The 27634-nt window shown below is 47.1% G+C and overlaps 1 protein-coding gene across 2 annotated transcripts; it reads right to left on the bottom strand.

Annotated features, from left to right (window-relative positions):
- Positions 1 to 416: 416 nt before the first annotated feature.
- On the bottom strand, positions 417 to 6831 carry RALA (RAS like proto-oncogene A). Of its 2 annotated transcripts, none has more exons than XM_014072430.2 (5): positions 6639 to 6831; positions 5298 to 5440; positions 4185 to 4393; positions 3524 to 3698; positions 417 to 2121 (listed from the first exon to the last, which is right to left on the bottom strand). In XM_014072430.2, exons 2-5 carry the CDS (start codon positions 5409 to 5411, stop codon positions 1999 to 2001), a joined length of 621 nt encoding a protein of 206 aa, XP_013927905.1. In that variant the 5' UTR covers positions 5412 to 5440; positions 6639 to 6831; the 3' UTR covers positions 417 to 1998. The 2 variants fall into 2 exon arrangements, with proteins under 2 accessions (XP_013927905.1, XP_087569234.1); XM_087713108.1 differs by lacking the exon at positions 6639 to 6831 and adding an exon at positions 6214 to 6332.
- Between the last annotated feature and the right edge of the window lie 20803 nt (positions 6832 to 27634).

Raw genomic sequence — 27634 nt, 5'->3', positions numbered from 1 at the left:
CATCAGGTATTGTAAATAAGCAAAAATAGTTTACTTATGCAGAAAATTATTTTTTTTCAGAATCAAATAATTTAGAACCTGAAATGAATACTTTCAAGTTGAGTACACAATAGCTTAGAAGACCTGAGCATCCATTTAAAGTAACATTTTTGTTTCAGTATTAGATTCAGAACAATTTTATACCCATTCCATTTGTAAGTCTCCTTCAACGTTTCTCTAGAACATCCTTCTTGGGGGATGGAAAGCTTTTAACAATCTTTACTAAATAATTGGAATAATTGGAAAATAAAACCTTATTGCAGAATACTGAGAAATTAGAAAAATCTTCATACAAAATCCTGTTTATAGACATGTTTTTAAATTTAATGATGACCATTAGTCTGCAACAATATTTTATAATCAACATTCTACAACAGTTTCTTTAAAAAAAACTTTATTCAATGGCTCAAATAGCAAATAAAGTTTGGTAAGGCATCCGCCTGTGACAATTATTATTATACATGTCCATTGGCATCATAACACTTTGGTTCCCATTACACAAATAGAATGCTAGTGCTTGAACTCCTTTGCTAAGTCAGACTGAAAACAAATACACAGTGAGGACCAAAGCTGCTAGCAGCCACATGAAGAAATAATTCTGCACATAATATCTACTGCAGGATGTACAAACAAAATTTCTTGAACAAATGACCTCTAAACAGTAACATCAATAAAGCCTATTAGTTAGTACATTATGTACATATGCTGCCTATTTTGTTAGATGTAGGCTTACACAGATATATTTAAAAAGCATTTTGGAAGTCATCTTTTATAGTGAAACCCCAAATTCCCAAAAGTCTCTGAGTTGGAGCTTTATCTTTAGCTCAGTTACACATGTTAACAGTGTAATAATATTCCTTACAATAAAGAATTGAAGACAATCTGTTTTTAATATTTTAATGACAATTTTGGAAGCATATCATCAGTATTTTGATATTGCAAAAGAAGATAAGTCAGTTGACTGATATAAACCAGAAGAGTACGTTTCCATTAAATAACATATAGTAAATGTTCTCAAATCTAGAAAAAAATTCTAACAACTTACATATTTTTCAGAATGGAACCTTATTTGTGCTTTTGAAATCCATAGTGCTACCCTACCTGAGGAAAATATTCTTCTCAAATAGGCAAACATAAAATACTTAGAAAAGTAAATGTCAGTATCTCTGAATTAAGAAGCAAGTAAACACTTCTAATTGAAATGCACTGCACCCACTTCATTTTTAAATTCAATGTATCAGTTGACTTTTACTAAAGCAATTTTCACTAAAGCAAGGAAACACAGTATTCTGGATAATTCAAGATCCAGAGTATGGCACATTTTTCTGATCAACTGTACTGTTAGCTAGTAAAAATGCTCAAAAACTGCATTACAAGATATTATTTCACAATGATGCACACATAAATGTAGTGTGTTGCAAGGAAGATATACTTTTAAATTAAGGCATATTCAAATATTGTCCTAAATTTATACCATTAGTCTAGCTCCATATACAAATGATTCCAATAGAAGCAGAGAAGATAGGCTCTTCTCTAATTTGCATAATTTTAACAGCAAAAAAGAAAGATTATTTACTATCTTTGTTTAGTTTTCATTACCACTTAATTTTCAAGGCAGTAAGATATAAAGTAAAAATCTGATATAAAAGTATATGCTTTAAAGAAAAACAGTAATGCTTTTTCATTCAGTTCAAGAAACTGCCTTGGAAGAAAAAAAAATGTATACATTCAGAAGAACCATGGCAAAAGAAAACAAGTTACGTGGATTAAATTCTGCTTTTCTTGAAACTATTTTTTTTTCAATTAAGATTTTCAGTGGTGTCCAAACCATATCTTAAGTGGTATATTAGAATTCCCCAATTATTAAGAGTGATTTCTGCCATAACAGCCTCCAAATAGCATGTTCTATGTTAATGGATTTTATTGTGGTTGAACTAGGAAAAGAGTTTGAAACTTTGATTATAAAATGCAACATCTTTCTCTGATCCTCTTGGCTAGACTTTTCCTTTTCTTTTTTCCATTCTTTTCTTTGCTGTCTTCCATTTTTCTTGCTCTGATTTCTCTCATTAAGTCAAAAAATACCTAGGAGAAATATCAGAATCAATACATTTGATTGAATGCTTAAATATAACATGTACTTAATTTCATTTAGCTATTAATTAAGCCACGATGTATCTTTTTAATTCTAAATTATATGCTGAAACCTGAAATTTTTTTGCTATGTCTCAACAGCAAAAACAAAGATCTTGCACAATTGACTATAGGTTAATGAAATAATTTACGTTTAAAATTTAACACATGAAAAATACAACCAAAGAATACAGAACTAGTCTTTCAAGCTAACAGTCAATAAACTTTTAAAAAACTCATTGGCCATCACATATAATTCAACCATTCTGTTTGCTGACTCAGACTCTAGTATCTGACTTTAACAGAATTCTTTGCTAGTCACGTTTTTATGTAAGTCACCATACCCTTGGTTGTAGAAACTATGCTCCTTTATTCTTTTGCTCCTCTTTGTCCTAATTTTTTTCCTTGTGATAAAAAACTGCTAATGAGAAGAAAATCAGAAAATGGGCTACCACATCCTGTCAGAAAGAGAAAGGGCCATACTTGTCCATCTCCCATTTCCAATATTCTCTTCTCTTCCATATGAGCATAGGACAGAAATTGCTTTGCAACTAACTGCAAAGGACAATGAAGAACAGAGTGACCCAGAAAGTCAGATGTGGCGGGGGGGGGGGGGGGGGGAGAAGGTACCATCTGCACCATTAATTTTATTCTCCTCCATGCCAAAGTTGTGTTCTGACCCAGCTCCCCAAACATGACAAACCCTCTGATGTGAACTCAAAAGATTCCTTTATTAGGAATGCCAGTATCCCTGGCAAAAAAATTATCTCGCAGGCTGCCACAACTATTCATCTCCGCTCCCTGCCTTTTATCCCCAGAGCTAGGGTGAGGCCTCGTTAGCAGCAGTGGCTCTTTCTTCCCCAGGATCGGCCCACGGCTTTCCATTTCTCTCCCCTTCTCTGCCTTCTGCGCTTTTCCTCTTCTTCATCAACCACCTCCAAACTTGGGGGCTATTGACTCTCCATCTGAGGGCTGACAGAGGGCCCAGGCTCTGTCTCTGTTTCTCTCTGCCAGCTCCATTCCCTCTTCCACCTTGGAGCTCCCAGGCTATCCTAATGCTGACCCTGAGTTCCACGCTGGTGCCGGACAGGCCACAACAGTTCCTTTTTTATTTCCCAAACTCTGCTCCGGATGGAAACAATTGCAGCAGAAAATAAAGCAAATTGTAATATTGAAAAGTGGAATAAAGATTTTCATTACTTCTACCCACTTTTTAAAACCTATCTTTTCAGATTTAAAATTTTCTAACCTGTACTGGGATTTTTATAGTCAGTATGAGAATACAGTTACTTAAAAATAATAGTTGGCAAATCTTATGTGAAGAGGATTACCCAAAATGGGAAATAGCTTTTACCTTGTCAACATTAGCTCGTGTTTTAGCAGATGTTTCCACATAGTTAACATTCCACTGATCAGCTCTAGTTTTTGCTTCTTCTACAGAAACCTGTCTTCTATCCTCTAAATCAGATTTGTTGCCAACAAGCAAAAATGGCACATTGTCATCTTCCTTTACTCTTAAAATCTGCTCTCTGGAGAAGAAAAAATACCACACTTTTGATCTATAAACTCATGAAAAATATAATTATTTATCTGTGATATTTTGAACTAAATATACTGTTGTAAATGTAAACAAGCTGCCAAACATGTAGATTATCATCATGTGACCATGGGGGTGCGGTAGGGGTGGGTTTGCAATGTTTTGCCCCTGCCAGAAAAGCTTTACATGTGGCAAAGCATCCTGAGGCTATCCTAATTCCAGATTGTTAAACAATCTGGAATTAGGATAGCCTCAGGATGCTTTGCCACATGTAAATTTTTCCCTGGATCTATGAAATGATATAGCCTGTTACACATGGTTATCTGGAGCAATAATCAGACATTTCAGTTATTTGTAGTTTTCTTGTACCATTTTATCAGTTGGTGGATGTTTATAGAATTGCCATTATAAAAAGGCAAGGAACTTATAAAACAAAAATTATCAACATTCAAAATATTTAAAACACTCATCTAATTACCTGAAGTCAGCTGTAGCAGCAAAAGATTCAAGCTCTGTAATTGAAAATACACAGAGAAAACCTTCTCCGCTTCTAAAATAGTTATCACGAATTGCAGCATAATCTTCCTGTCCAGCTGTATCCAATATATCAATCTGAACTTCTTCTCCATCAAGGACCACTCTTTTTCTGTAGCTATCGGCTTTGGTAGGTTCATAATCTTCTACAAACTGTTAACGAAATAGTCAATTCCATTCTAAACAACAAAATTTTAATAATGATTTCAAAAAATCACCTAAGGCCATTTATCTTATAGAAGTGACCCAGAATGTATACAAGTGTTAAAAAATTGTCAGTTGAAAATAACTCATCACATGAGAGGTAATGTGTTCCAGTTCCAATAATCCAAATCTCAACAGACCCAAACACCTAAGGAAGTAGCCAGAGTCTTATAAAAGACCAAAAGAGCCAAGGTAATCTGTGGGATGTTGTTCAAAAAGGGAGGCAGTTACAGAAAAAGCAGGACTCCTAAGTCCAACAAATAATGGGGAAAAAACCTATTCTATAAGATCTGATAGGGCAAACAGAAACAATGGGAGAAAGGCATAAAAGTTTGGCCTACATACAGGGCTTTAAAATGACAACCAGCACCTTGAATTTCATCCCAAAGCCTACAAGGAGCCAATGCAACTTGCAGAGCAGCTGTCTTATTAGACTTAATGACAGAAGCAAAAAACTACCTGCACCACTGTATTCTGGATCACTGGCAGCTTCCAAAGACTGCAAGTTGTTAGCCACAGCTGCCACCTGTTCCTTAAAGGGAGGACTTAAAACCCTCAGCTAATCTTAAATCAAATCCTATAAATGTATGCAAAAAAGTTTTCAATCACACGATTTTTTTGTTTAAACTTAAGAGTCAAATTTTGACTTTCCAAATATAACTAAAACATTCCCTCATCTATTTTTAATTACTTATCAAGTAATTTTCAGATTGTATCTGAACTGTTTCAACCACTGATGAGTGAAATGTATTAAGTACTGATTAATGTACTGTAATGTAATATTGTTTCAGTTGCTCTCATATACTTTGAAAATACATATAGAAATTTAAAGAAAAACATTCTGAATTCTTACCTCATCATACATGAATTGTAAAGTCAATGCAGATTTTCCTACTCCCCCACTGCCTACCATAATTACTTTATGCAGAGCCAAAGAATTTTGACTTTTAGGCTTATTTGTTGCCATTTTTACCTGCAGATATTTCACACAAAGACCTAGAACAAAAGAAATTGTTTGCATTAATAGGATTTAAAATATTCAGGTTTTTTTTCTGTTCAACAACTCAGAATGAGTCATAAAAGAACTTCATATGGACTTCCAAATTAGTAAAACAATACACAAGCAGAATAAATACTTTCCTGAAGAATTGTTGCTTTAATTGAGTTTTAACTCCTAAATATATTGTATAAATAGCACAACTAAATAACCCTTAAAGAAATAAATAAGTAGAGAATATTTGGGTGTGTGGGTGGGTGTGTGCACTTTCAAGTTAAGTATTCTGGGTGAACACCTGAACAAATCCCTACAATTTTCAGAAGTGAATTACCTTTGTTTTTTTAGGCTGACAGGGACTGGCTCAATTACCCAGCTGGCTTTGAGTAAGACAGAAGTAACTCAGGGTCTCCCAGTTTCTAGCTTGGTGCCTTAACAGCTATTCCCCACTGGCTCTCAAGTGGTGAACAAGTCTACCAATGTATATAAACATCCATCATTATCAACAATAGAACCTTATTTAGAGGCAGCATAAGTAACAGAAGAAAGCTGCCGACTTCAGAAATCTGGAGATAGTGTTCCAGAACGATTTGCTTAGTGCTTCACCTCAATAAAGGTGAGATAAGTTTTTCTCTTTACTGGATTTGCCACCCCTTCCCAGCTAAAGCCAACTTCAGGTCTGTCTGGACTCAAGCAATAAGACGGAGTTCCAGGTAGGCCCAGCATATCTCGCTTGGAATAAGTTTAACACTGCAGTGGAAAACGAGCGCCTTACACGGAAAAGCCTCCATCACTTTTTTTCGGCGTTACAGCAGTCCTGAAATCGCCTTAACCAACCAACCAGCTACCCGCCCACACAAGCAGCGTGGCGCGCCCATTGCGTTCAAGATATGGGAAAAGGGAGCGCCACAGCGGCCCGTTCAGAAGAGAAAAAGCGAGGACAAGCGATCAGGAAAGAAAGGCAAGAGTTCCGGAAAAGGGAAAGCTCTCCCTAAAGCAAGGGCTCCGCCGTCGGGCTCCAAAGGCATTCCACACCACACTTGCCCTAGGCAGGCCCCCTTCTTCCCCTAAAACTGCCCTGGGTTTAGAAGCGTCGTCCTCCCATTCCCCACTCAGAAGCTGAAAGGCTCAGCAGGTCGCACCCGCCCAGTTCTAGGCAGCCTACAACTGACTGCGGTATGAAAGAGAGCATATACTTACCTGCAAGGGATTTATCAGGCCCACCTAAGGTAGGAGATGGAAGTACGGGGCTTATAGATACTATCTCCGCTTCTCTCTTTAGCTCCAGATCCGCTAGGGCGAGACCGGGACGGGTGGATTAAGGGCGACACTGACCACAACCGCTTGCTGGCAGACGCGTCTCGCCAGCCAGTCGACTCCTCCTCCAGAGGAGAAAGATAAGGGGGAAGGGAGGTGGGCGGAGCCTGAAATGGGTTTCATGTGTTTTCCGAAGAGAGAGGAGAAGGAAGATCAAGGGTGCAAATGTAGAAGGGCGTGGTGCTGCGCGAAGGCCACCAAGTGCTTTTTAAATTAAGAAGCCTCCATTGGTTATACATCCTGAGAACATGGTGATGTCATTCTTTCTCGCTCATCTCTATGGTGAATGCCTTATACTCAACAGTGCAAGAGTAATTTCGGAATCGATAATTCTTCGAAGTGATTGTTCTCACCTGGGATTGAGGGAAAGGCAATTGTTCTCAGCTGGGAATGACCCTGAGAAATTCAGTATAATCTTTAAATTAAGAAAGCGAGTAACCCCTCCCATCTTAAGAGAAAAATCACTAGCAACTAGTTCAATTTAACATTCATAAAGATTTCACTATAGACTCGTTTTCGCAGCTAACCTATTGCGCCCCTGGTGCGAGGACAGTGCCGGAAAGCACAGCCAAATGCCATCACTACAGCCACTCTCCCCGAACATTTTGCTGAGGGTTTCAGGAATACTATTTTACCAATTTTCTGTCACAATTTTACTTCCGCTGAAATTATAAAATGACTTTCTTGTACAGAATGGTGACTACTAAGGTACCAGTGGTAGTGCCTTCAGTTGATCTATGGCTGGGCTTTTAAATAACCACCTTTCCCAATCCCAGTCCATGCACTCATTCTGGTTTTATCTAGGCAAGGGCCAGGCTTAGGAATCGTTTCTATAGAGGTTCTTTTAAAAAAATCAGGTTGACTGCTAGAAAACAAATTCCACAGAAACATAAGAACTTTATTTCATTTTATTGAGACTGACAACTCATATCACATTGCTTTTCCAAAGAAAATCAGCTGGGCAGTTCCTATTCATTTCCAGGACCATCTTTGTGCTACAGCATAGTTTAGAACAGAGGTCAGCAATCTTATCCGAGTGTAGGGGTCACAGACATGCAGCTGCCATAGTGTTTTGAAAAGAAGAGAAAGGAAAATTCTCATTGATGAATGAAAGTAAATCAGGAAAAAAGGAGGGGTAATAGCTTCATGTGTTTTAGCTTTTAAAAGCTATATGGATTATAAGAAGAAATTTATGGGATTTAATTTGCCCCTCAACATGGCACACAATGAATAAAATGAAAAAGAAAATAGAGCCTCCAAGGACTGGTATGGTTTATCTGAAAAAAAAATTAAGCAGCTTTTGACTATAGAAGTAGTTCAAGCACAGAATATATATAGTTTTTCTTCTTCCCAGCTTTACAATTTTTAATTTTAGAAAGTTATTGGGGAATTAGAGTATTTTTTGTAGTTGAATTATATAATGTCATTACCTAACCAGAGAATGCAATGAAGGCAATAATTCTGTTATGAATTGACTCTAATAAAAAAAGTGGCCTATAGGAGTCTGATCACAGCTGTTCAAAATATTACTGATAGTTTACTATATACCACAACATAGAGAGGAAATCAATGCAATCACAGCTCCTCCACCTATTAGGGGTGCTGCTTAAGGATTAAAGTGTGCCATTAAGCAAGATAGCTATGTGTTTATCCTGCATTCACAGTTTAAGGAAACAGAGCAGGGTCATAGTACACCAAGAAGTTGCTGGAGAAATTTAGTGTTTTCAGGATGGAGTATAACTATGACAACCATTTTAAATAGCTATAATGGTGTCTATTTTAAATAAATATGTTAAAGTTAAATGATTGCAAATTTACAATGTATTTGTCAGGCATGCCTCCTTCAAAATCCAAGAAAGAAAAACCTCCGCCAGAAAGGCAGGAACATATACATATCAAATGTTTACCCAGCATCCTCCCCTCAATTCCCCAACCCAGTGTCTAATCTGCAACTTCCTAAGGTGTCAGGTGGGGTGCATCTTCAAACAGCCTCATCAAGTTGGTATGTGAGAAGGTTGGCCTTGACCAAGTCCAAACATCAGCCACCAGCATGCACAGAAGATGGTGAGAACAAGACTCCTCCGGTACAATATAATTCCCTTCCCCAATACCATTTCCTCCCCCTTTCCTATGGCAGCCAATAGCAAGCAAGCATAGCAAAGCAGCCATAAGCGAGCAAGCAAAACAGAGGCTGAGATTATTACTTGGAGACTTGAAATTCATGCAAGGAAAAATATAAAGGGATATTAAAATATGTCAGGGATGGAGTGTAGACCATATTATTTTGAGGAATGACATATTTGATTTCTCCTTCATAAGAAAAGTCTAGAAGTTTACAAGTCATTCTGAGCTACCTCCTTGGGATTTTTATTTTACTCTTGCTTACTAAATAAAGGTGAGGGAATTATCATGTAGCTGTAGGTTTTCAAAGGCTTCTGCATGGAATCTAGCAATGAGTACTCTGAGAACTGGCCACTCTTGGGGTCCCTCTACTGTCATGAAGAAGCTGCTGGAAGCTTGTAAGAGAGTGTAGAAAGTTAGCACCCACCGTTCTAGAAGAATAAAATATTCTAGGAAATATTAAAAAGGCGAAATATTATACCTCCCTGGATGAGAAAAGCAGATACATGCTCTTGGAAAGCAGCTCCCACCTTTGTTAATAGCCCCAGAAAGGCTGGGCCAGCTTATCTACAACACAAAAGACCTTCACCAGCAGGGCATAATAGAATTAGCCTTCTACCCACTTCACCACGTGGCACCTGGGAAGATTACATCACCCAGCAAGATTCAACCAAGCCTGGGACTCAAGACTGTCAGTGTGTATGAGAGTTCATGACTGGCTGAGACATGGTAACAAGGTCAGCCAATGAAGAGATATGGCAACTGGCTCAGCCAATGGGGGCTGTTCGGAAACTGAAACAGTATTTGCTATGTGAGTAACAAGGAGACAGCAAGGGGCCTGGGTATGGCTTAGTTCAAATGTTCTATACTAAAGCTGCACGCTGTGCTGAGCTCAAAGCTAGTCTGCTGCTCTGAATTGAAACTGAAACTTTTCCATAGAAGTGGAGATAGCATTCAGACATGGGTTGACATTGTCTGCTCTCGGATTGGCCTGAGTCTGATTAAAGATAGGTAAGACACACCCCTGTTGCCAGATATATCCAGCTTTCGACTCAGTCCACTCCGAAAGGACAGTGTTGAATACTAGCGCGGGAAATCCAAGCGCGGGAATAAAGGACTCCCTTCTGATTGGTTCCCGGGCGGAGCCGGTTCAATCCTCGCCCCGATTGGTCGAGCTACTCGACGGCCCATTGGCTCCTCGTTCAAACCCGGAGGTATAAATGTTTGGCGCGAACCACGCCACGTTGAATCGTAGTCACTCTGTTCTAAATAAAGGTTGCTGTTTGCATACCCGCTTTGTCGCGTCCCTTCCCTTCGCTCCAAGATGCAAAACTGGCGACGAGGGTGGGATTCCGATTTCCGCGACCACGGAGAAGAACAAGCCAGCTGCCACCGCGTCTGAACCAGCACAAACGCTATCCTCAGGCTGAGAACTCCGGCAGCGAACGCCTCCAGCTGAAAACCCCCGCGCAAACCGCCGCGGGGCCTTCCACCCAGACGAACCTCGTCGACGATCTCTCTCCTGCTGAAGACGAGGAGGAGGAAACCGTCGGACAAATGAGGACGCAGCCGAAGCGGAGGCCACACCAGCAACCACCGACGCCCGCTCAGCCAGTCTCAAACGCACCTTGCCGCGGATGCGGCGGCCGCCACAGCCGCGCATCCTGCCCGTTCCGTTCCGCCGTCTGCCGCCGCTGCCGAGGAGAAGGACACCTCGCCAGGGTCTGCCGGGCTCTCGTGCCAGCCCCATCGTTCATGCAGCCCAGCGACCAGTGCCAGGCACCGCAACGCCGCCAACAGCCACGTCCTGCGAGGCGAGCTGAGGACTGCCACTCAACCTACCAGCCCTCCGGCGCCGACTGCGTGGTCTACCAGGCTTCCCACGTTCCCGCCGGCGATCGCAAAATCAGCACCGCCGTCCGACTCGAAGGTCAGCTTTGTCGAATGGAGGTGGACTCCGGGTCTTCCCGTTCTCTCCTATCTTGGGCTTTGTTTTCCCGCCTTTGTCCCGGAGTTCCCCAGAGCCAATTGCGCCCCGTCGGGGTCTCCCTCCTAGACTACCAGGGAAATGGGATTCCCACGGCAGGAATATTCCACATCCAGGTGGAATACGGAGACTTTAAGGGGAAACTCCCAGTTCTAATCGTCAGGAACGATCTGCCCGCTCTCCTTGGGTTGGATTGGTTTCCCGCCTTGGGCCTCACCATAGAGGGGGTGCACAGGGTAGTCCCCCTCACCGTAGATAGCGTCCTAGATGAGTTCGCAGATGTGTTCGATGGGAAATTGGGCTGTTATAAGGGCACCCCCATTTCCCTCTGCCTCGATCCCCAGGTCGCTCCCATTAGGCTGAAGGCACGCAGGGTCCCCTTCGCATTGAGAGCAAAGGTAGACGCTGAACTTGATAAGCTTATAGAGCAGGGGGTAATCGAGCCCGTAGATCACGCCCGTTGGGAAACCCCCATAGTCCTCCCGGTCAAACCCGACGGATCGGTGAGAATATGTGCCGACTATAAGTCGACCATCAATTTGGCCCTGCAGGCAAATCCATATCCGGTTCCCATAGTGCAACACCTACTCCACTCCTTAGGGCAAGGCCGCATTTTCGCCAAGCTAGATATGGCACAGGCCTACCAGCAGCTTCCCGTAGACGACGATGCGGCTACAGCCCAGACCATCGTCACCCACCGCGGGGCCTTCCGTTGCCGCCGCCTCCAATTCGGCGTTTCGGTTGCCCCGGGAATTTTTCAGAGCCTCATGGAGCGGGTGCTCCACGGGCTCCCAGGCGTCGTTCCCTACTTCGACGACGTCCTGGTCGCAGCCCCCAGCCACTCGGAACTCCTAAAAATACTGCGGGAGGTTCTCACACGTTTTAGGGAGGCAGGACTGAAACTAAAGCGCAGCAAATGCGAAATTGCTGTTCCCAAAGTAGAATTCTTGGGGTTCCTCATTGATGCCCAAGGCATCCACCCCACTCCCTCCAAAGTTGCCGCCATCAAAAACGCACCTGCACCCACCTCTAGGGCGGAATTGCAGGCGTTCCTGGGGCTTTTAAACTTCTACGCCCCTTTTATTCCCCACAAGGCGTCGCTAGCTGAGCCACTACACCGACTGCTTGACCGGTCAGCGGCCTGGCAATGGGGTAGCCATGAAGCGCACGCGTTCGCGGCTATAAAAGACATTTTGACCTCGTCGGCAGTCCTAATTCAATATAGCGATAGGATGCCCCTAGTTCTGACTTGCGACGCCTCTCCCTATGGCATAGGGGCGGTCCTGAGCCATGCCCTCCCGAACGGCTCAGAGGCCCCCATAGCTTTCTATTCCCGGACACTCTCCTCCACGGAGCGGAACTACAGCCAAATCGATAAGGAAGCCCTGGCTGCAGTGTCCGGCATTAAGCGGTTCCATGACTACCTCTATGGTAGGAATTTCACCCTTGTCACGGATCACAAGCCGCTCCTGGGGCTACTGGCAGGCGACAAGCCAACCCCCCCCATTTTGTCTCCCCGCATGACACGCTGGACGGAGTTTCTAACGGCGTATTCGTATACGCTGTTATACCGTCCGGGTAAGCAGCTAGGGCACGCAGACGCCCTGAGCCGTTGCCCTTTGCCACAGACGGACACAGCCCACGTGCCCGCGCTCTCTATTTTGTCCATCGCCGAATCCGACCTCCCCGTCTCTGCCGCGGACGTCGCAGCTTGCACAAAGGCTGACCCCGTCCTATTCCAAGTAGCTTCATGGGTTTTGAGGGGTTGGCCCGCGGAAAAGGTAGCGGAAGGATTCCGACCATTTAAAGCACGACAAGCCGAACTCGCCCTTCACGGGGGTTGTCTTGTCTGGGGGGATAGGGTAGTGATCCCCACAGCCCTGCGGGCACGAATCCTGCCCGCACTCCACAAAAACCACCCAGGCATAGCGCGAATGAAAGCCTTAGCCCGTAGCTATGTGTGGTGGCCCTTGCTAGATTCGGAAATTGCAGAGTACGTAGGCCGATGCAGGATCTGCCAAAACTCTAGGCCGAATCCCCCCACAGCCGCCCCTCGTGAGTGGGAAATCCCTAGAGGCCCATGGTCCCGTTTACACATTGACTTTGCCGGCCCCTTCCACGGCCGAAACTTCATGATAGTAGTCGATGCTTACTCCAAGTGGGTGGAGCTGGTAATCGTGACCTCCACCACAGCAGAGAGTACAGTGAGGGCCCTTCGTAAGATGTTCGCCACCCATGGGTTACCGGATGTGATAGTCTCAGATAATGGGCCCCAGTTTACCTCCACCACGTTCCAAGAATTCCTGGCCGAACAAGGAATCAGACACGCAGCCACCGCCCCTTATCACCCAGCTAGTAACGGCCGGGCGGAGCGCGCAGTTCGCTCAGCCAAAGAAGCTTTGGGCCGCATGGACCAGGGCGACTGGCAAGAAAGAGTGGCGGCTTACCTCTTGAGCCAGCACTCCATACCCTGCCCAACGACTAATAAAAGTCCCGCGGAGCTCTTGATGGGTAGGAGATTGCGAACCCCCCTAGACAGGCTCCATCCACTTTACGCAGGGGATCTGCCAAGCAACCTGGGGGCCCTCCCTTCCCACGCGTTTAAGTTAGGGGATCCTGTATGGGCCCGCTCCTTCTCTGGGGATCCACGGTGGGTTCCCGCAACCATCACTGCTCTGACTGGCCCCTGTTCCTTCAGGGTCGGCCTGGCCGACGGAACACAATGGAGGCGCCACGTGGACCAGTTAAGGCGACGCCTCCCCGCGGAAACAGACGGCCCGAGCCTCTCAGACACCCGCTCTCAGCATGAGCCACCCTCGATGACCTTCCCCCCAATGGACCGCCTCCACCCGGGGAACGGGGGACAAGCCGATACGAACTTTTCGGACAGACGCGCCTCACCCGGCTACTCCCTTCCTCGAAGCCCTTATCGAGACTCTGAACCTACACCCCAACCAGACTGCACGGGGCCACTGTCGGACGCTCCTGTTGCCACGGAGACGCCACCCCGGGCAAACGGACATCGGGCACCGGGCCCGGGGCCAGCGCCATCTCACGGGACCGCGTCGCAGATTCACCGCCCCGCCACGGACACACCTCCGCCGGCGGTTCCCCCCCCCCCGACGACAACCGCCGGGGAGCCACGAAGGTCGGGACGAGAACGTCACCGTCCCACCTACTTACAAGACTATGTTTGCCCTTCCTAAGGGAACTCTTTGACTAGGGGGGGAGGGGTGTTGAATACTAGCGCGGGAAATCCAAGCGCGGGAATAAAGGACTCCCTTCTGATTGGTTCCCGGGCGGAGCCGGTTCAATCCTCGCCCCGATTGGTCGAGCTACTCGACGGCCCATTGGCTCCTCGTTCAAACCCGGAGGTATAAATGTTTGGCGCGAACCACGCCACGTTGAATCGTAGTCACTCTGTTCTAAATAAAGGTTGCTGTTTGCATACCCGCTTTGTCGCGTCCCTTCCCTTCGCTCCAAGATGCAAAAGACAGGATGTGTCATCTAGCTTCTCCTCAATTATATAGTTGTTGGAATAACTCTAATACCTGTTTTTTTGGACATTTCATCTTAAATGTGGTTGTGAGTACCTGTATTTTCGCTGACAGAGGTTTTGCATAATTGTGGTGCCAGATTGCTGGGATGGAACACCACACAAGGCTGAAGGGCCTTGCGCCCACTAGCCTGCCCTCATTCATCGGGGCCATAAGGCATCTGGCCATAAGGTAGAAGAGAGCTTAGCGCTCTTTGTCCATAGCCTGGGAGTGAGCCACCTAGTGCATTTGGCTCTGCTACAGAGCTCCACCTTCTTTAAAGTGTCTCCACTTGACTGACTGTGGGCTGCAGTGTTACGATAGATCAGGGAGAGAGATGTACAGGGCTTTAGAGCCCTCGTAAGCTCTTTGCTGCGCTAGTGGAGAGAGAGAAAGACATAGCGATCGTCAGCTGGCTTTCGCGATCACTGAGAAGCCCTAAAGAACAGTGTGGTGGAGAGCAGCCGCAGCACAGCTGGTTGGCTCCCTTTGATCCCTTGTGATCATCTACAGACACGTGGGAGCCGGTGGTAAGAGCGCCGGTTTTCTAAGCCTCGGGGTCGGGTGTAATTACCAAACCTAGTTTCATTTCTAAGAGGCAGCTGCGGCAGACTCACAGAGCTGATTCTCACTCTGTGGAGACAGTCCCTATCAAAAAGGGTGCAAACCGCCATTTTGGATCACTTGCTCACTTGGAAAAGGCACAAACACCATTTTGTTCCAATAACTGCCAGGCAACAACAGGAAATGATGGAGGCAAGTGGCACTGGAGTGTTGAGGACATGGACAGAGATGACCAGGTAGCAGGTCCCAGTTTGCTGATAGTGGCCCAGGCTCCTCTCCTCCCAGCCTTACCATCTACATCCCAGGGAGGAGAGGAGGCAAAAGGAAGTTGTAAGAAGACTTTTAAATCTACTAGCATGACCTCCAAGTCAACGAAGGGCTCAAAATCGGCCAGTAAGCTGTCAAAGCATAAGGAAAAGTCTGAGACTCAGAGGTTGCATTCTTCCTCCTTATAGGCAGAGCGGGGTCAGCCCCTGAACTCCCGTTCTCTTCACTTGTCCCCATTGAGGATGGAAAGAGAACCGAGCCCCTTCAACCCTTTGTTTCCTATCAGTACATCTGGACTCTGGGGGTCTGTCCTTCATCTCCATAGCTCCAGTGTAGCAGGAGGCCATGGCAGGACATCATTCACGCCTACTGTAGTGGGGCTCCACTCTGAATTGCAGATGAATGCTATGTCCATTCCTAATTTGCAGACCATCATTGCAGATACCATTAAGCAAGGCATAGAAGAAGTGCTACAACAACGCCCTGGTAAGGAGCCAGCTGTGATTCCCACTGGCAGAGGCAACTCTGGCTGAGGTCAAGGACGAGTCCCCAGATCAATCTCCCCATAGACAATCTCCAGGCTCTGAGGAAGGCGAGATTAGGGATGCGGATTTATCAGAAGATGAGGGCATAGTCCCGCAGAAGCTTACCTTCTCCGGATTATTTCAACCTTCACTGTTTAAACTACTATTGGGAAAGGCCAAGGCCTTGGCAGATTTGGGGGGACAGGTTACAGCGCTCACAGCCATGACATCCTCTACCTTGTCTAGTTCTCTGTTTACCAAGCAAAAGATGGAGGCAGAGACCATCCCCATGCCTCAACTGTTTGTTGACATGGTACAGCGACAGTCGTCAGCCCTGACATCTGGCCCGTTGTCTTCCACCAAAGACAAGCACTTTTACAACATTGCAGATGAGCTTGACAAAGTCTTTCAATTGCCTTCCATCAATGCCCCGGTAGCAGCCCTTTACACGACTACCACCATGCCGGGATGACAGGAGGTCCTCAAGTTTGAGGACAAGAGGGCCGACTTGATCCTTCAGCAAGAACATCAGGCGGAAACCAGGCTTGGGCAGAGCATCCACGGCGGCTTTGTTCTTCTCCAGATCCAGCCTTTTCTGGCTGCAGCAATTGCAAGAGGGAATTCCGATGACCGATTCCAGAGTCCACCAGGATCTGAACAAGATCGTGCTGCAGTCCAATTCACTTCTCACAACATCCTTTATACCACAAGATTTGCATCCAGGGCCATGGCATCCTCAGTCACTTCTCACTGCCTGCTTTGGTTACGGCAGTGGCAGGCAGGCATGTGGCACAAGTGGCGCTTGGCATCTGCACTCTACAATGGAATTTGGGGAATCCCTTACTCCTTTGTTATTGAAAACAAAGATAAATCTAACGAAGGGGTTATTTCACCTGACTCTATGTCAGAAGGCAGCCATTTCAGGCTCATGATTATGGCAATTCCTTTCGTACCCCTGATTATGCCAGTTCAGGGCCAGTTCAGGTTTCAGGGCCCAGGGGGATTACACCCAGAGGCAAAGACAGCAGGCACACAGAGCTACAAAGGAAACCAATCCAAGCGGCCCTTTCAAGGCAGAGGGGGCCGCTATTACCGTAGACCCTAACCAACATATGGCCCAGATTCCTATTGGGAGGCGTTTGGCATATTTCACCGACTGGTGGGATGAAACCACTTCTGATGGTTGGATTAAAAGTTTAGTCAGGTCGGGCCTCACTCTGAATTCATCTCCACTCCCCCAAGGTTTTTCATATGTTGCCCTGTGTCTCGCAATCCAGAGAGGCAATTCCTTATGTGATCTGCCATTTAAAGGGTCCTGGAGGATCAATTGCACCAAGGGCTTTACTCCATTTTATTTGTTATCCCTAAAGCCTGGGGGGGGGAATGGAGAGTGATTTAGATTAAAATGCCTCAATCACCATTTAATGTACCGAAGATTTAAAATGCACTCCTTGCAGTCCATCTTGGCGGGAGTGCCTGAAGGTGACTTCCTCACGTCTATTGACTTGACGGAAGCGTACTTACATATCCCCACCCTGCACCACCAATCAGCAGTTTCTTAGGTTTTGTTATGGGGGTTGACACTACCAATAATGGGCCCTGCCTTTCGGCCTCTTCTCAGCACCAGGGCGTTTACCAAGGTTTTGGCAGCATTGGTGGCACATTTACGGACACTCCCTGTGTGGGTGCAATGCTACCTAGATGACATTTTGGTACAATTGGTCTCTCGGGCCAGTGCTAGGGAGGACTTTGATGCCACGATACAGGTCCTTCAATCCCATGGGTTTTTCACTAATGAGGCTAAAAGCCATTTGGAGCCCACCACCAGAATTCTCCATTTGGGGTCATGGATAGATACGATTGCTTGCCAGGTATTCCTAGCCCAAGACAGACAGACCAGCCTTTGACAACTAGTTGCAGAAGTGGTGACCTTGGCTAATGTCTCCCTAGCCAAGCTGTCCCAATTGCTTGGTAAGATGGTATCAGCTATTGCCATCGTGCCCTGGGCATGGCTGTATACCAGAGACCTCCAATGGTTCCTTTTACCAATTCAGAAGAAATGCACCAGCATGTCCCTGGCAAAGGTCAGCATGCCCCTGAAGGTTTGGCATTCTCTCCATTCGTGGAGATTTCCAGCCATCTCCCAGGGATGCCACTTCCAAGTGTCCACCAGACTGACTATTACTACTGACACCTGCCTATTTGGCTGGGGGTCCATCTGCAATCATAGATGGCAAAGGGCCAGTGGGACCAGGTGAACAGATCTCACAGCATCAACTGACTGGAACTCAGAGCAATCCCTGCAAAGTTTCAGACAGTTTATAGCAGGTCAGCATGTCCTCATCCTGATGGACAACGTGGCCACCAAAGTCAGGGAGAGACCAGATCCAAGCATCTCATGATGGAAGCCAAGAGGCTAGGAATCTGGGTGGAGAGACACCTCCTTTCCATAACAGCGGAGCATATCTCAGGTGTGGCAAATGTTCAGGCAGACTGGCTCAGTCAGGCCACAGTAGACCCTGCAGAATGGTGCCTGCATCCTCGTCTCTTCTGGGAGATCACGCAGCTCTTTGGCATGCCAGCCTTGGACTTATTACTGTAACGCGCTCTACATGGGGCTGCCCCTGAAGAACGTTCGAAGACTGCAGTTGGTCCAGAATGCAGCCGTGTGAGCGATACTGGGTGTACCTAGATACACCCACGTTACACCTATCCTCTGAGAGCTGCATTGGTTCCCCATTGGTCTCCGGACACGCTTCAAGGTGCTAGTCGTTACTTTTAAAGCCCTACATGGTTTAGGACCTGGCTATCTGAGAGACCGCCTCCTGCATATGTGCAAGGCGGAAGATGGCTGCTCGAGCGAGACGCTTGAGTTTTACGAAAAGAGAGGAGCAGAATTGAGAGGGACAGAGCCCCTGGAATTTTGGAAGAAGTCCCCCATGGAGGTGATCGAGCAGGCAGTCCGGGGGTGCGTTTTTGGACTGGAGGGGGGCTGCGTAAACGCTCCCCAGGCGCCCTGAATGCGCCAAATCTTCCCACCTATGCTGGTCTGCAGCAAAGATGGCACTGAAGATCAGCTGTAGAGTGGCTTCAGACCCGCTGTAGAGCCGCTCTCTGAGCGGAATTGAGAGGGACGGAGCCCCTGGAAATTCAGGGGGAGAAGTTCCCTCTTGGAGGTGACTGAGCAGGCAGTCCAGGGGTGCGTTTTTGACCAGAGGTGGGTTGTGTAAATGCTCCCCAGGCGCCTTGAACACACCAAATCTTCCCACCTTATGCTGGCTTGCAACAAAGACGGTGCTGAAGATCAGCTGAAGATCAGCAGTAGATCAGCTTTAGATCAGCTGCAGAGCGGCTTTTTGCACTCGGCAGCGGCGGCAGACTCCTGACTATTAAACTTTGGAGGGAAGAGTGAGGGACTGAGGGAGCACTGTAAGGGGGACTGCTTTAGCGGCCCCTGGACATTTGAACGCTCTAGAGAGCTGCCCATCCCTCAGGCTGACTACGGAAAATGGCGGTGGTGCTTTGAATATGGCGCATTTCTAAACTAAACTCTGGGGGCAGCGACGACTTTGGGATGGCAAGATTCCGGCTTCTGGCTTTTGAGGGGGAGGACCTCCCTCTGTGACATCAAGCAGAACACTAACTGCGGCTGTCGTGCTTTGGTCTCGGCAGCCCGGAGGTCCGTCCTGGGGGGTGCCTGACCCGGCTATTACTGCCCTGACTGCTACAACTGTTACTGTGCTGTTGCTGGAGAGGGCTAGGGTCAGGGTGAGAGCCAGGATTAAGGCTAGAGTTAGGGTTAGGTTAGGGTTAGGGTTAGGATCTGGGTCAGGGTTAGTGGTAGGGCCAGGGTTAGGGCTAGGGTTAGGGTTAGGCTAGGGTTAGGGCTAGGGGTAGGGTTGGGGTTGATAGCCTGATGGACCGCTGGCTTGTTGATGCCACCTTGTGAACACCGTGGCTCAGCTGCTGTGAGGGGTGTCCGCCCCCCTCTTCTACCCCCCTTCCATCGGGGACACAGTCCTTTTCAGCTGTATCCAGATTGCCGGGGGGCGGGGCTGTGCTTTGGCTGCTGCAACTCCTGGCTGTTTGATCATGACCGGCCTTTCGGTTTTCGCTGCTGTACCCAAGACCAACCATGGCCTTTCTGCCTCCCGGTTATCCCCGCCCCTGCTTTCGTTCTCTGGACCATCACCTTGGAGCGAGCTGGGTCTTTTGAATCCATCCCCGGCCTCGCTGAGACTCCCACTTAAGCAGTGGATGAAGAGGACGTGGGTGGGGAGCTTGCTCCGCACATTCCTCCTACTGACATTAGCTTCCCTATCGCTCCAGACTTTTGGATTCTGCCTTCTCTACAGGACTTTGCAGAGGAGAAGTCCAGGAATACTAGGACTCCCTCTTCCATATTAGCATAAGCTTTATAAGAACTTCTTGCACCGCTGCGCAATTTTTAACTTGTATGGGGAGTGCATGTGATATGGGTGTGATTGTATGATTGCATGAATGAGCCCACTTTTTTACTAATCCATTATTGTTGTATTTTTTTGTTTTTAACTGCTACGTGGGGATTGCTTGGGTGAATGGATGTGTTGTATGTCTGAGTAGGCTGAGTAGGTACTGAGTAGTACCTCTGCATTGAGTGCACTTCAGAAGTGTCAGAGGGGCCTAGGCCTAATCCCAGCCTAGGATGTTTGATTCGAAGGGCCTGCCAAAGAATGCAGTAGCCAGATGGAACGATGGGGGGACCATGGACCCAGGAGTGGGCCAGAACATTACGGTCATAACAGGGAGGGGCAGATATGGCGGGAACTTTAGGGCTAGCCATTACCGGGGAAGGAGGGTTCACTACGTCTCAGAGATCCCTCTTTCCGGCCCTACTAGTTCCACTCCAAGGCCAGATGGCGTGAGTAATCATGACCCTGGTCTCAGGCTGCTGTTGCTAAATGCCAGGTCTGTGGTTCACAAGGCTCCCCTCATCCGGGACCTAATTTTAGACGAGGGGGCAGACCTTGCATGTATTACTGAAACCTGGCTGGGCCCGGAGGGAGGTGTCCCCCTCACTGAGATGTGCCCAGAGGTTTTCAGGTGCTTCATCAGCCGCGACCCCAGTAAAGGGGTGGGGGAGTGGCTATCATTATCCGAGGGTCTCTAGTTCCTCGTAGGATCCCTGCTCCAGAGCTTGTTGGGTGTGAGTCCTTGCTGGTGAAGTTGGATCTTAGGGGTCAAGTGGGCTTGTTGTTAACATACCTGCCTCCCAACAGTGTTACAACAGCCCTCCCCTCGCTCCTCGAGTCAGTAGCCAAGCTGGCAGTTGAGTTCCCCAGGCTTATGGTGCTGGGGGATTTCAATCTGCCTTCGCTTGGTGAGCACTCTGATGGAGCGCAGGAGTTCATGGCTTCCATGACAGCCATGGGCTTGACCCAAGTAATCCGGGGTCCGACCCACTCAGCGGGTCACACACTCGACCTCATATTTCTCTCGGAGCAATGGAGTTGTGATCTTGGTTTGATGGGTATTGAGACCTTGCCCCTGTCATGGTCGGACCACTTCCTACTGAGGCTTGACTTTTGGAGGCCAATCCCCCACTGTAGGGAGGAGGAACCGATTAGGTGGTTCCACCCCAGCCGCCTTATGGATCCTCCGGGCTTTCAGACGGTGCTTGGTGTTATACCTGATACTCTCGTCCACAGTCCGGTGGAGGTCTTGGTCGCTGCTTGGAACTCAGTGGCTGCGGAGGCTCTAAACCGGATTGCGCCTTTATGGCCTCTCCGTGGTAGCGGATCCAGAAGGGCCCCTTGGTTTACCCTGTGGAACTCCGGGAGATGAAACGCCAAAAGAGACGCCTAGAGCGCCGCTGGAGGTCCAGTAAGTCCGAGTCAGACCGAGCACTGTTGAAAGCCTGCATCAGAGCCTACCTCCTGGCAATTCGGACATCAAAAACGTATATTTTGCCGCTCTGATGTCACGCCCAGCCGCCTTGTTCAGAATAATCCGCTCCCTCTTGAAAGGGAGGGATGAGGGTAACCCTTTACAAGGTAGAGCTGAGGAATTTGTCCAATTTCTCATGGATAAAGTTGCTCAGCTTCGGACAGACCTGGACTCCAATTGCTCAGAGCCAGCCGAGGGTCTTGAGTGGAATTTATGGATTGATTTTCAACTTGTCACACCTGAGGAAGTGGACAAGGCCATGGGACCACTTCTGTGCTGGACCCGTGCCCCTCCTGGCTGGTCATGAGCAGCAGGGAGGTGACACGGGGCTGGATCTAGACGATAGTTACCGCCTCTCTTCGGGAGGGGTCCTTCCCGCCCCTCCTAAAGGAGGTGGTGGTGAGACCCCTCCTGAAGAAGCCGTCTCTGGATCCAGCCATCCTAAGTAACTATCGTCTCCAACTATCGTCTCCAACCTCCCCTTCGTTGGGAAGGTTGTTGAGAGAGTGGTGGCCTCTCAGCTCCGGCGGTCCTTGGATGAAACTGATTATCTAGACGCCTTTCAGTCAGGATTCAGTCGGAATTCAGGCCTGGCTACAGCACGGAAACTGCTTTGGTCGCGCTGATCGATGATCTCTGGAGAGCCAGGGACGGGGGTCATGCCTCCGTCCTAGTGTTCCTTGACCTCTCAGCGGCCTTTGATACCATCGACCATGGTATCCTTCTGCGGCGGTGCGGGAGGTGGGAGTGGGAGGCACTGTTCTTTGGTGGTTCTCCTCCTACCTCTTGGGCAGGTCGCAGTCGGTGTTGGTTGGAGGGCAGAGATCAACCCCTAGGCCCCTTAAGTATGGGGTGCCACAGGGCTCGGTCCTGTCCCTCCTTCTGTTTAACATCTACATGAAGCCACTGGGTGAGATCATTCGGTGGCACAGGATAAAATACCACCAATATGCGGACGATACACAGTTGTATCTGTCCGCCCCATGCCAACTCAGTGAAGTGGTTGATGTGATGTGTCAGTGCCTGGAGGCTGTTAGGGTCTGGATGGGTGTGAACAAGCTTGCACTCAATCCCGACAAGACCGAGTGGCTTGTGTTTTTCCCTCCCAATAATTGGCATTGTATTCCAACTCTCAATTGGGGGGTGAAATTATATGCCCCTCAGACAGGGTTTGCAATTTGGGAGTCCTCCTGGATCCACAGCTGACTTTAGAACACCATTTGTCGGCTGTGACCAGGGGGACATTTGCCCAGGTTCGCCTGGTGCACCAATTGCGGTCCTACCTGAACCGGGAGGCCCTCAGGACAGTCACTCACGCCCTTGTGACCTCAAGACTGGACTAATGCGCTCTACATGGGGCAGCCCTTGAAGAGCATTCGGAGACTTCAGCTTGTCCAGAATACAGCCGCGCGAGCGATTGTGGGTGCACCCTGCTACACTCAGGTTACACGTATCCTCCACGAGCTGCACTAGCTGCCTATTGGACTCCAGATGCGCTTCAAGGTGCTAGTCATTACTTTTAAAGCCCTACATGGTATCGGACATGGGTACTTGAGAGACCGCCTCCTGCCAATTACCTCCCTTCGACCAATTAGATCCCACAGATTAGGCCTCCTCCGGATTCCATCAGCTAGCCAGTGTCGACTGTTGACCACCCGGACGAGGGCCTTCTCTGTGGCTGCTCCGGCCCTCTGGAATGATCTCCCTGTGGAGATTCGGACCCTCACCACCCTTCAGGCTTTCCGCAAAGTTGTCAAGACCTGGCTGTTCCGGCAGGCCTGGGGCTGATGAGTTCCCAGCCCCACTCAAATTTGTTGTGACTGCTGAGGAGTTTTTTAATCTGTTTTTTTGTATTTTGTTGTTGTCTTGTTTGTTTTCTTTGTATTGCCCCCTTTCCCTATCGGTTTGTTAGCCGCCCTGAGTCCCTTTGGGAATAGGGTGGCATAGAAGTTTAATAAAACTGAAACTGAAACTGCCATTTACCTCCCAAAGACCAATAAGATCACACAGATTGGGCCTCCTCCGGGTGCCGTCGGCCGGTCAATGTCGGTTGGTGGCTCCCCGGGGGAGGGCCTTCTCTCTAGCTGCGCTGGCCCTATGGAACGATCTTCCCGTAGACATCCGGACCCTTACTACTCTTCCGGCCTTCCGTAAAGCTACCAAGACCTGGCTGTTCCGGCAGGCCTGGGGCTGTTGATTAGTATCCAGCCCCACGTTAACAGTATGCATGGTGTGAAATTTTAATAATTGTATTCTTATTTTAATTTTTATATAGGTTTTTTGTCTTGTTGTGAGCTGCCCAGAGTGCCAAGGGAGTGGGCGGCATACAAATGTCAATAAACTTGAAACTATTTGCAACCCCAAGCAATTCTCAGCTCCACAGGTATTTCACATGGTTCAGCATGCAACAAGCAGAGGGGGTGGATGCTCTATGGTGCCCTTGGCCACATGGACTCCTTTATGCATTTCCACCTCTTCCCCTGCTTTCCCGAGTCATCCGCAAGATCATCACCAGCAGGGCAGAAGTTATTCTTCTCGCCCCCTCCTCCCACTGGCCACGGAGACTGTGGTTTGCTGATCAGCAGACCATATTGGTGGACAAACCCTGGAGGATCCCTCAAGATAGTCTCCCTCAGACAGGGGGTGGTGGAGCATCCAGACCCTCAGTGGCTCCAGTTGACCACCTGGCATTTGAACAGGGTACTCTGAGGGAGGACAACGTCTCCTCCAAGGTCATTGCCACCATCCAGGGCTCTAGGACCGAATATATAATGCCACCTGGTGAACATTTTGTGTTTGGTGTGTGGACAAGGACATTGCCCCCATGGCAGCATTGGTCCCGCAAGTCCTGGACTTTCTTCAGCACGGACTGGAGAAGGGTCTGGCCCCATACACAATCAGAAGACAGGTAGAGGCTTTAGCAACTGTGTTGACCTGGGGAGGGGGGGCAGGCAGTTGTTATCCCATCACCCCACAGTATGATGGTATGACAGTTTTTAAAAGGGGCAGTGAACCTGAGACCACTGGTAGTCCTCCCAATACCTCACGTGGGATTTGGCAAAAGTTCTTAATGCTCTCACTGGTCCCCCATTCGAACCCGTCTGCAGTGTCTCTTTGCAGTTTCTCACTTTAAAGATGGCATTCCTGGTAGCTATAACCTCCACCTAGAGGATCTCGGAGCTACAGGCTCTATTGGGAAGATCTCTGCACCTTTCACGCTGACAGGGTGGTACTAAGATTAGATCTGTCCTTTGTGCCCAAGGTTTGTTCTTGGTTTCACCAGGCTCAAGAAGTTATTCTCCCTAATTTTTGTCCATCCCCGTCCACCCATTGGAGAAAAAGTGGCACACATTAGATGTGCAAAGGGCTCTAAAAGGGTACATTACACGTACTGCCACCTTTAGAAAGTCTGATACACTTTTTATCTCATTCCAACCCACTTTTATGGGCAGGAAGGTCTTGGCATCGACCATTGGCAGATGGTTAAGAAGCTGTATAGCTAGGGTATACGAGTCCATTTGGACAACACCAGGGTGCATTATGGCCCACTCTACAAGAAGCGGGACCACAACCACAGCTTGGGCAATGCAAGTTTCTATGGAGGAGATTTGCAGGACCGCCACTTGGTCATCACTCTCCCCATTCATCATCAATTACAAATTAGATAGATTTGCATCAGTTGAAGTGGCCTTTAGTCGCAGGGTGTTGCAGGCAGTTCATTCAGCAGGGGGAGCTTTGGCCCAGTCATCAGCCCACCCGTAAGGACAATACAGCTTTGGTATGTCCCATGTCTGGATGCTATCTCCACCTCTATGGAGAAAGAGCACTGGTACTTACCTGATACATCTCTTCTCATAGGGTGGAGACAGCACACACACACCCCTAGTATGTCAGTGCTTCTCTATAAGGCAGTAGGGAGATCTTGGCTGACTTTATCTATGTATCTATCTTATCAGAAATTTGAAAATGTGGTGTAACAACTCTTATGACTGGGCCTCTGTTTATTGAACATTAAAATTTTGGCTATTTTCCAATTGATGACACATCGAGTCTGTGTGTTTCTTCGCTGAAAGCTGGGTATATCTGGCAACAGGGGCATGTCTTAAATATCTTTAATCACACTCAGTCCAATCCGAAAGCAGACAATGTCAACCCATGTCTGGCTGCTATCTCCACCCTATGTGAAGCAGCGTATCAGGTAAGTCCTAATGCCCTTTCTTTCTTCTGCCTGTGTTTGCTTGTATTTGCTACAACGTTGCAAAACCTGTTTTTGGTATTGTAAATGTATTTCATGTTTTATATTATATATAAAGAGAAGTTAATGAATCCTGCTGAATTAGTTACCCGTGTGTGTTTTCTGGATGTGATTGCTGCAACAAATCCTGACAAAGACCACCTGCAAAGTTACCCCTGCATAGCCCCATGGGAGTTTGCTATGGGGCTGTGAATCTTGCTGGGCTGCCCCCACCTCCCTGCTTGGTTAGTGTCTCCTGAAGCTGCCGCTGTTGCAGCCATGGTGGGGACAGGGACAGCCCAGCAAGCTGGGCTCTTGAAAATGGTGCAGAGGTGCGGGAGAACGTTGGGAGAAGGGTGCAACATGTGAGAGGTTTCTCGGCTCATATGGGCTTTCTTCCAAAGCCTACAGAGGACTGTATTACATTTGCTATTGCATATGCACTTATTTCCATGTAATTCCACCTAGTTGAATATCAGGAAATAATATCATTACGTATCATTAAGCTAGATTTGCTTAATAACCATACTTGACTGAAGTGATCTGTTCACTTCACAAAAGGTTGTAAAATGGGACACAACTCACTTAAGGAGCATTTAATTACAGCCAAACATTGATTTGTAAATTTCTCCTCACACTTCTCATATTTCTAATAAAATCGTTTCCACTGGTTTTTTTAGATATTGTTTCTATTATATATTTGTTTGATTTGGGTTTTCCAAAAATGTTTGTACTTCACTTTCTATAGCCACAAAGAGAAACTTAGGTGTAAATAACTGCTATTTCCCTTATTGCAGTGCACATAGTAAATTTTAAGTAGCACATTCTAATTTTAAACCAATGATGACTTTTTAATGGCAACACTTTCACCTCCACAACAGAAGTGCTCCTTTAGGATTCTGAAGCAAGAAAATAATTAACATTTTAATGAGGCTTGAACATTACATTATTATATTTAGAAACAACTCACTAAACCCAAAGGGACTTATTCTCAAATTAGTTTGCATAAAATTGCATTCTACATCACCTTAGAGTTCTGTTCCACTAACTGGATAGATACCTCACATTCGGAAAAGAATTGTGCTACAATATGAGGAAAATATTTCCCATTTTAAAGTACTGGTGCTGTTCTTTTTTAAGGGGACATGGTGGCTCAGTGGCTAAGACACTGAGCTTGTCAATTGAAAGGTTGGCAGTTTGATGGTTCAACCTAGTGCTGCATAATGGGGTGAGCTCCCATTACTTGTCCCAGCTTCTGCCAACCTAGCAGTTTGAATGTAAAAAATGCAAGTAGAAAAATAGGGACCACTTTGGTGGGAAGGTAACAGCGTTCTGTGCGCCTTCGGTGTTGAGTCATGCCAGCCGCACCATCATGGAGACATCTTCGGACAGTGCAGGCTCTTCGGCTTTGAAATGGAGATGAGCACCCCACCCTAGAGTCGGGAATTGTTAAGTATATCTCCTTTTGGAAACTAGAGTTGATTAGCAGAAGGTAGCAAGGAATGTGCCGCTGAATAGTCACACTATCAATCACAGCTGCCGAAGTTAAAACAAGGATAACTTTACTTGCATTAACAAAAATAAAGTAGGATAAACATTCTTCAAAACAAGCGATAAGTAGTCTTGAATTATATACATAGTCTATGATACAACACGTTGGTTTACAGATGCTCAACTCACAATTCACCATGCAGACAGGTAACTAACATACAGAGTAGCCC

Source organism: Thamnophis sirtalis, unplaced genomic scaffold (genome assembly GCF_051295495.1).
Source record: "Thamnophis sirtalis isolate CommonGarterSnake01/CBP01778 unplaced genomic scaffold, rThaSir2_p1.2 scaffold_4, whole genome shotgun sequence".
In the NCBI taxonomy this organism is placed as follows: Eukaryota; Metazoa; Chordata; class Lepidosauria; order Squamata; family Natricidae; genus Thamnophis; species Thamnophis sirtalis.
The sequence above is the reverse complement of the archived record's forward strand: the minus strand, read 5'-3'. Positions and strand labels throughout refer to the sequence as shown.

What these genes read in the sequence shown, in the direction of transcription:
- RALA (XM_087713108.1), bottom strand. An exon ending in GCTGCTACAGCTGACTTCAG is followed by an intron (nt 3,699 to 4,184) that starts GTAATTAGATGA and finishes TTTCTTCTCCAG; the next exon opens with AGAGCAGATTTTAAGAGTAA. An exon ending in CACGAGCTAATGTTGACAAG is followed by an intron (nt 2,122 to 3,523) that starts GTAAAAGCTATT and finishes TATTTCTCCTAG; the next exon opens with GTATTTTTTGACTTAATGAG.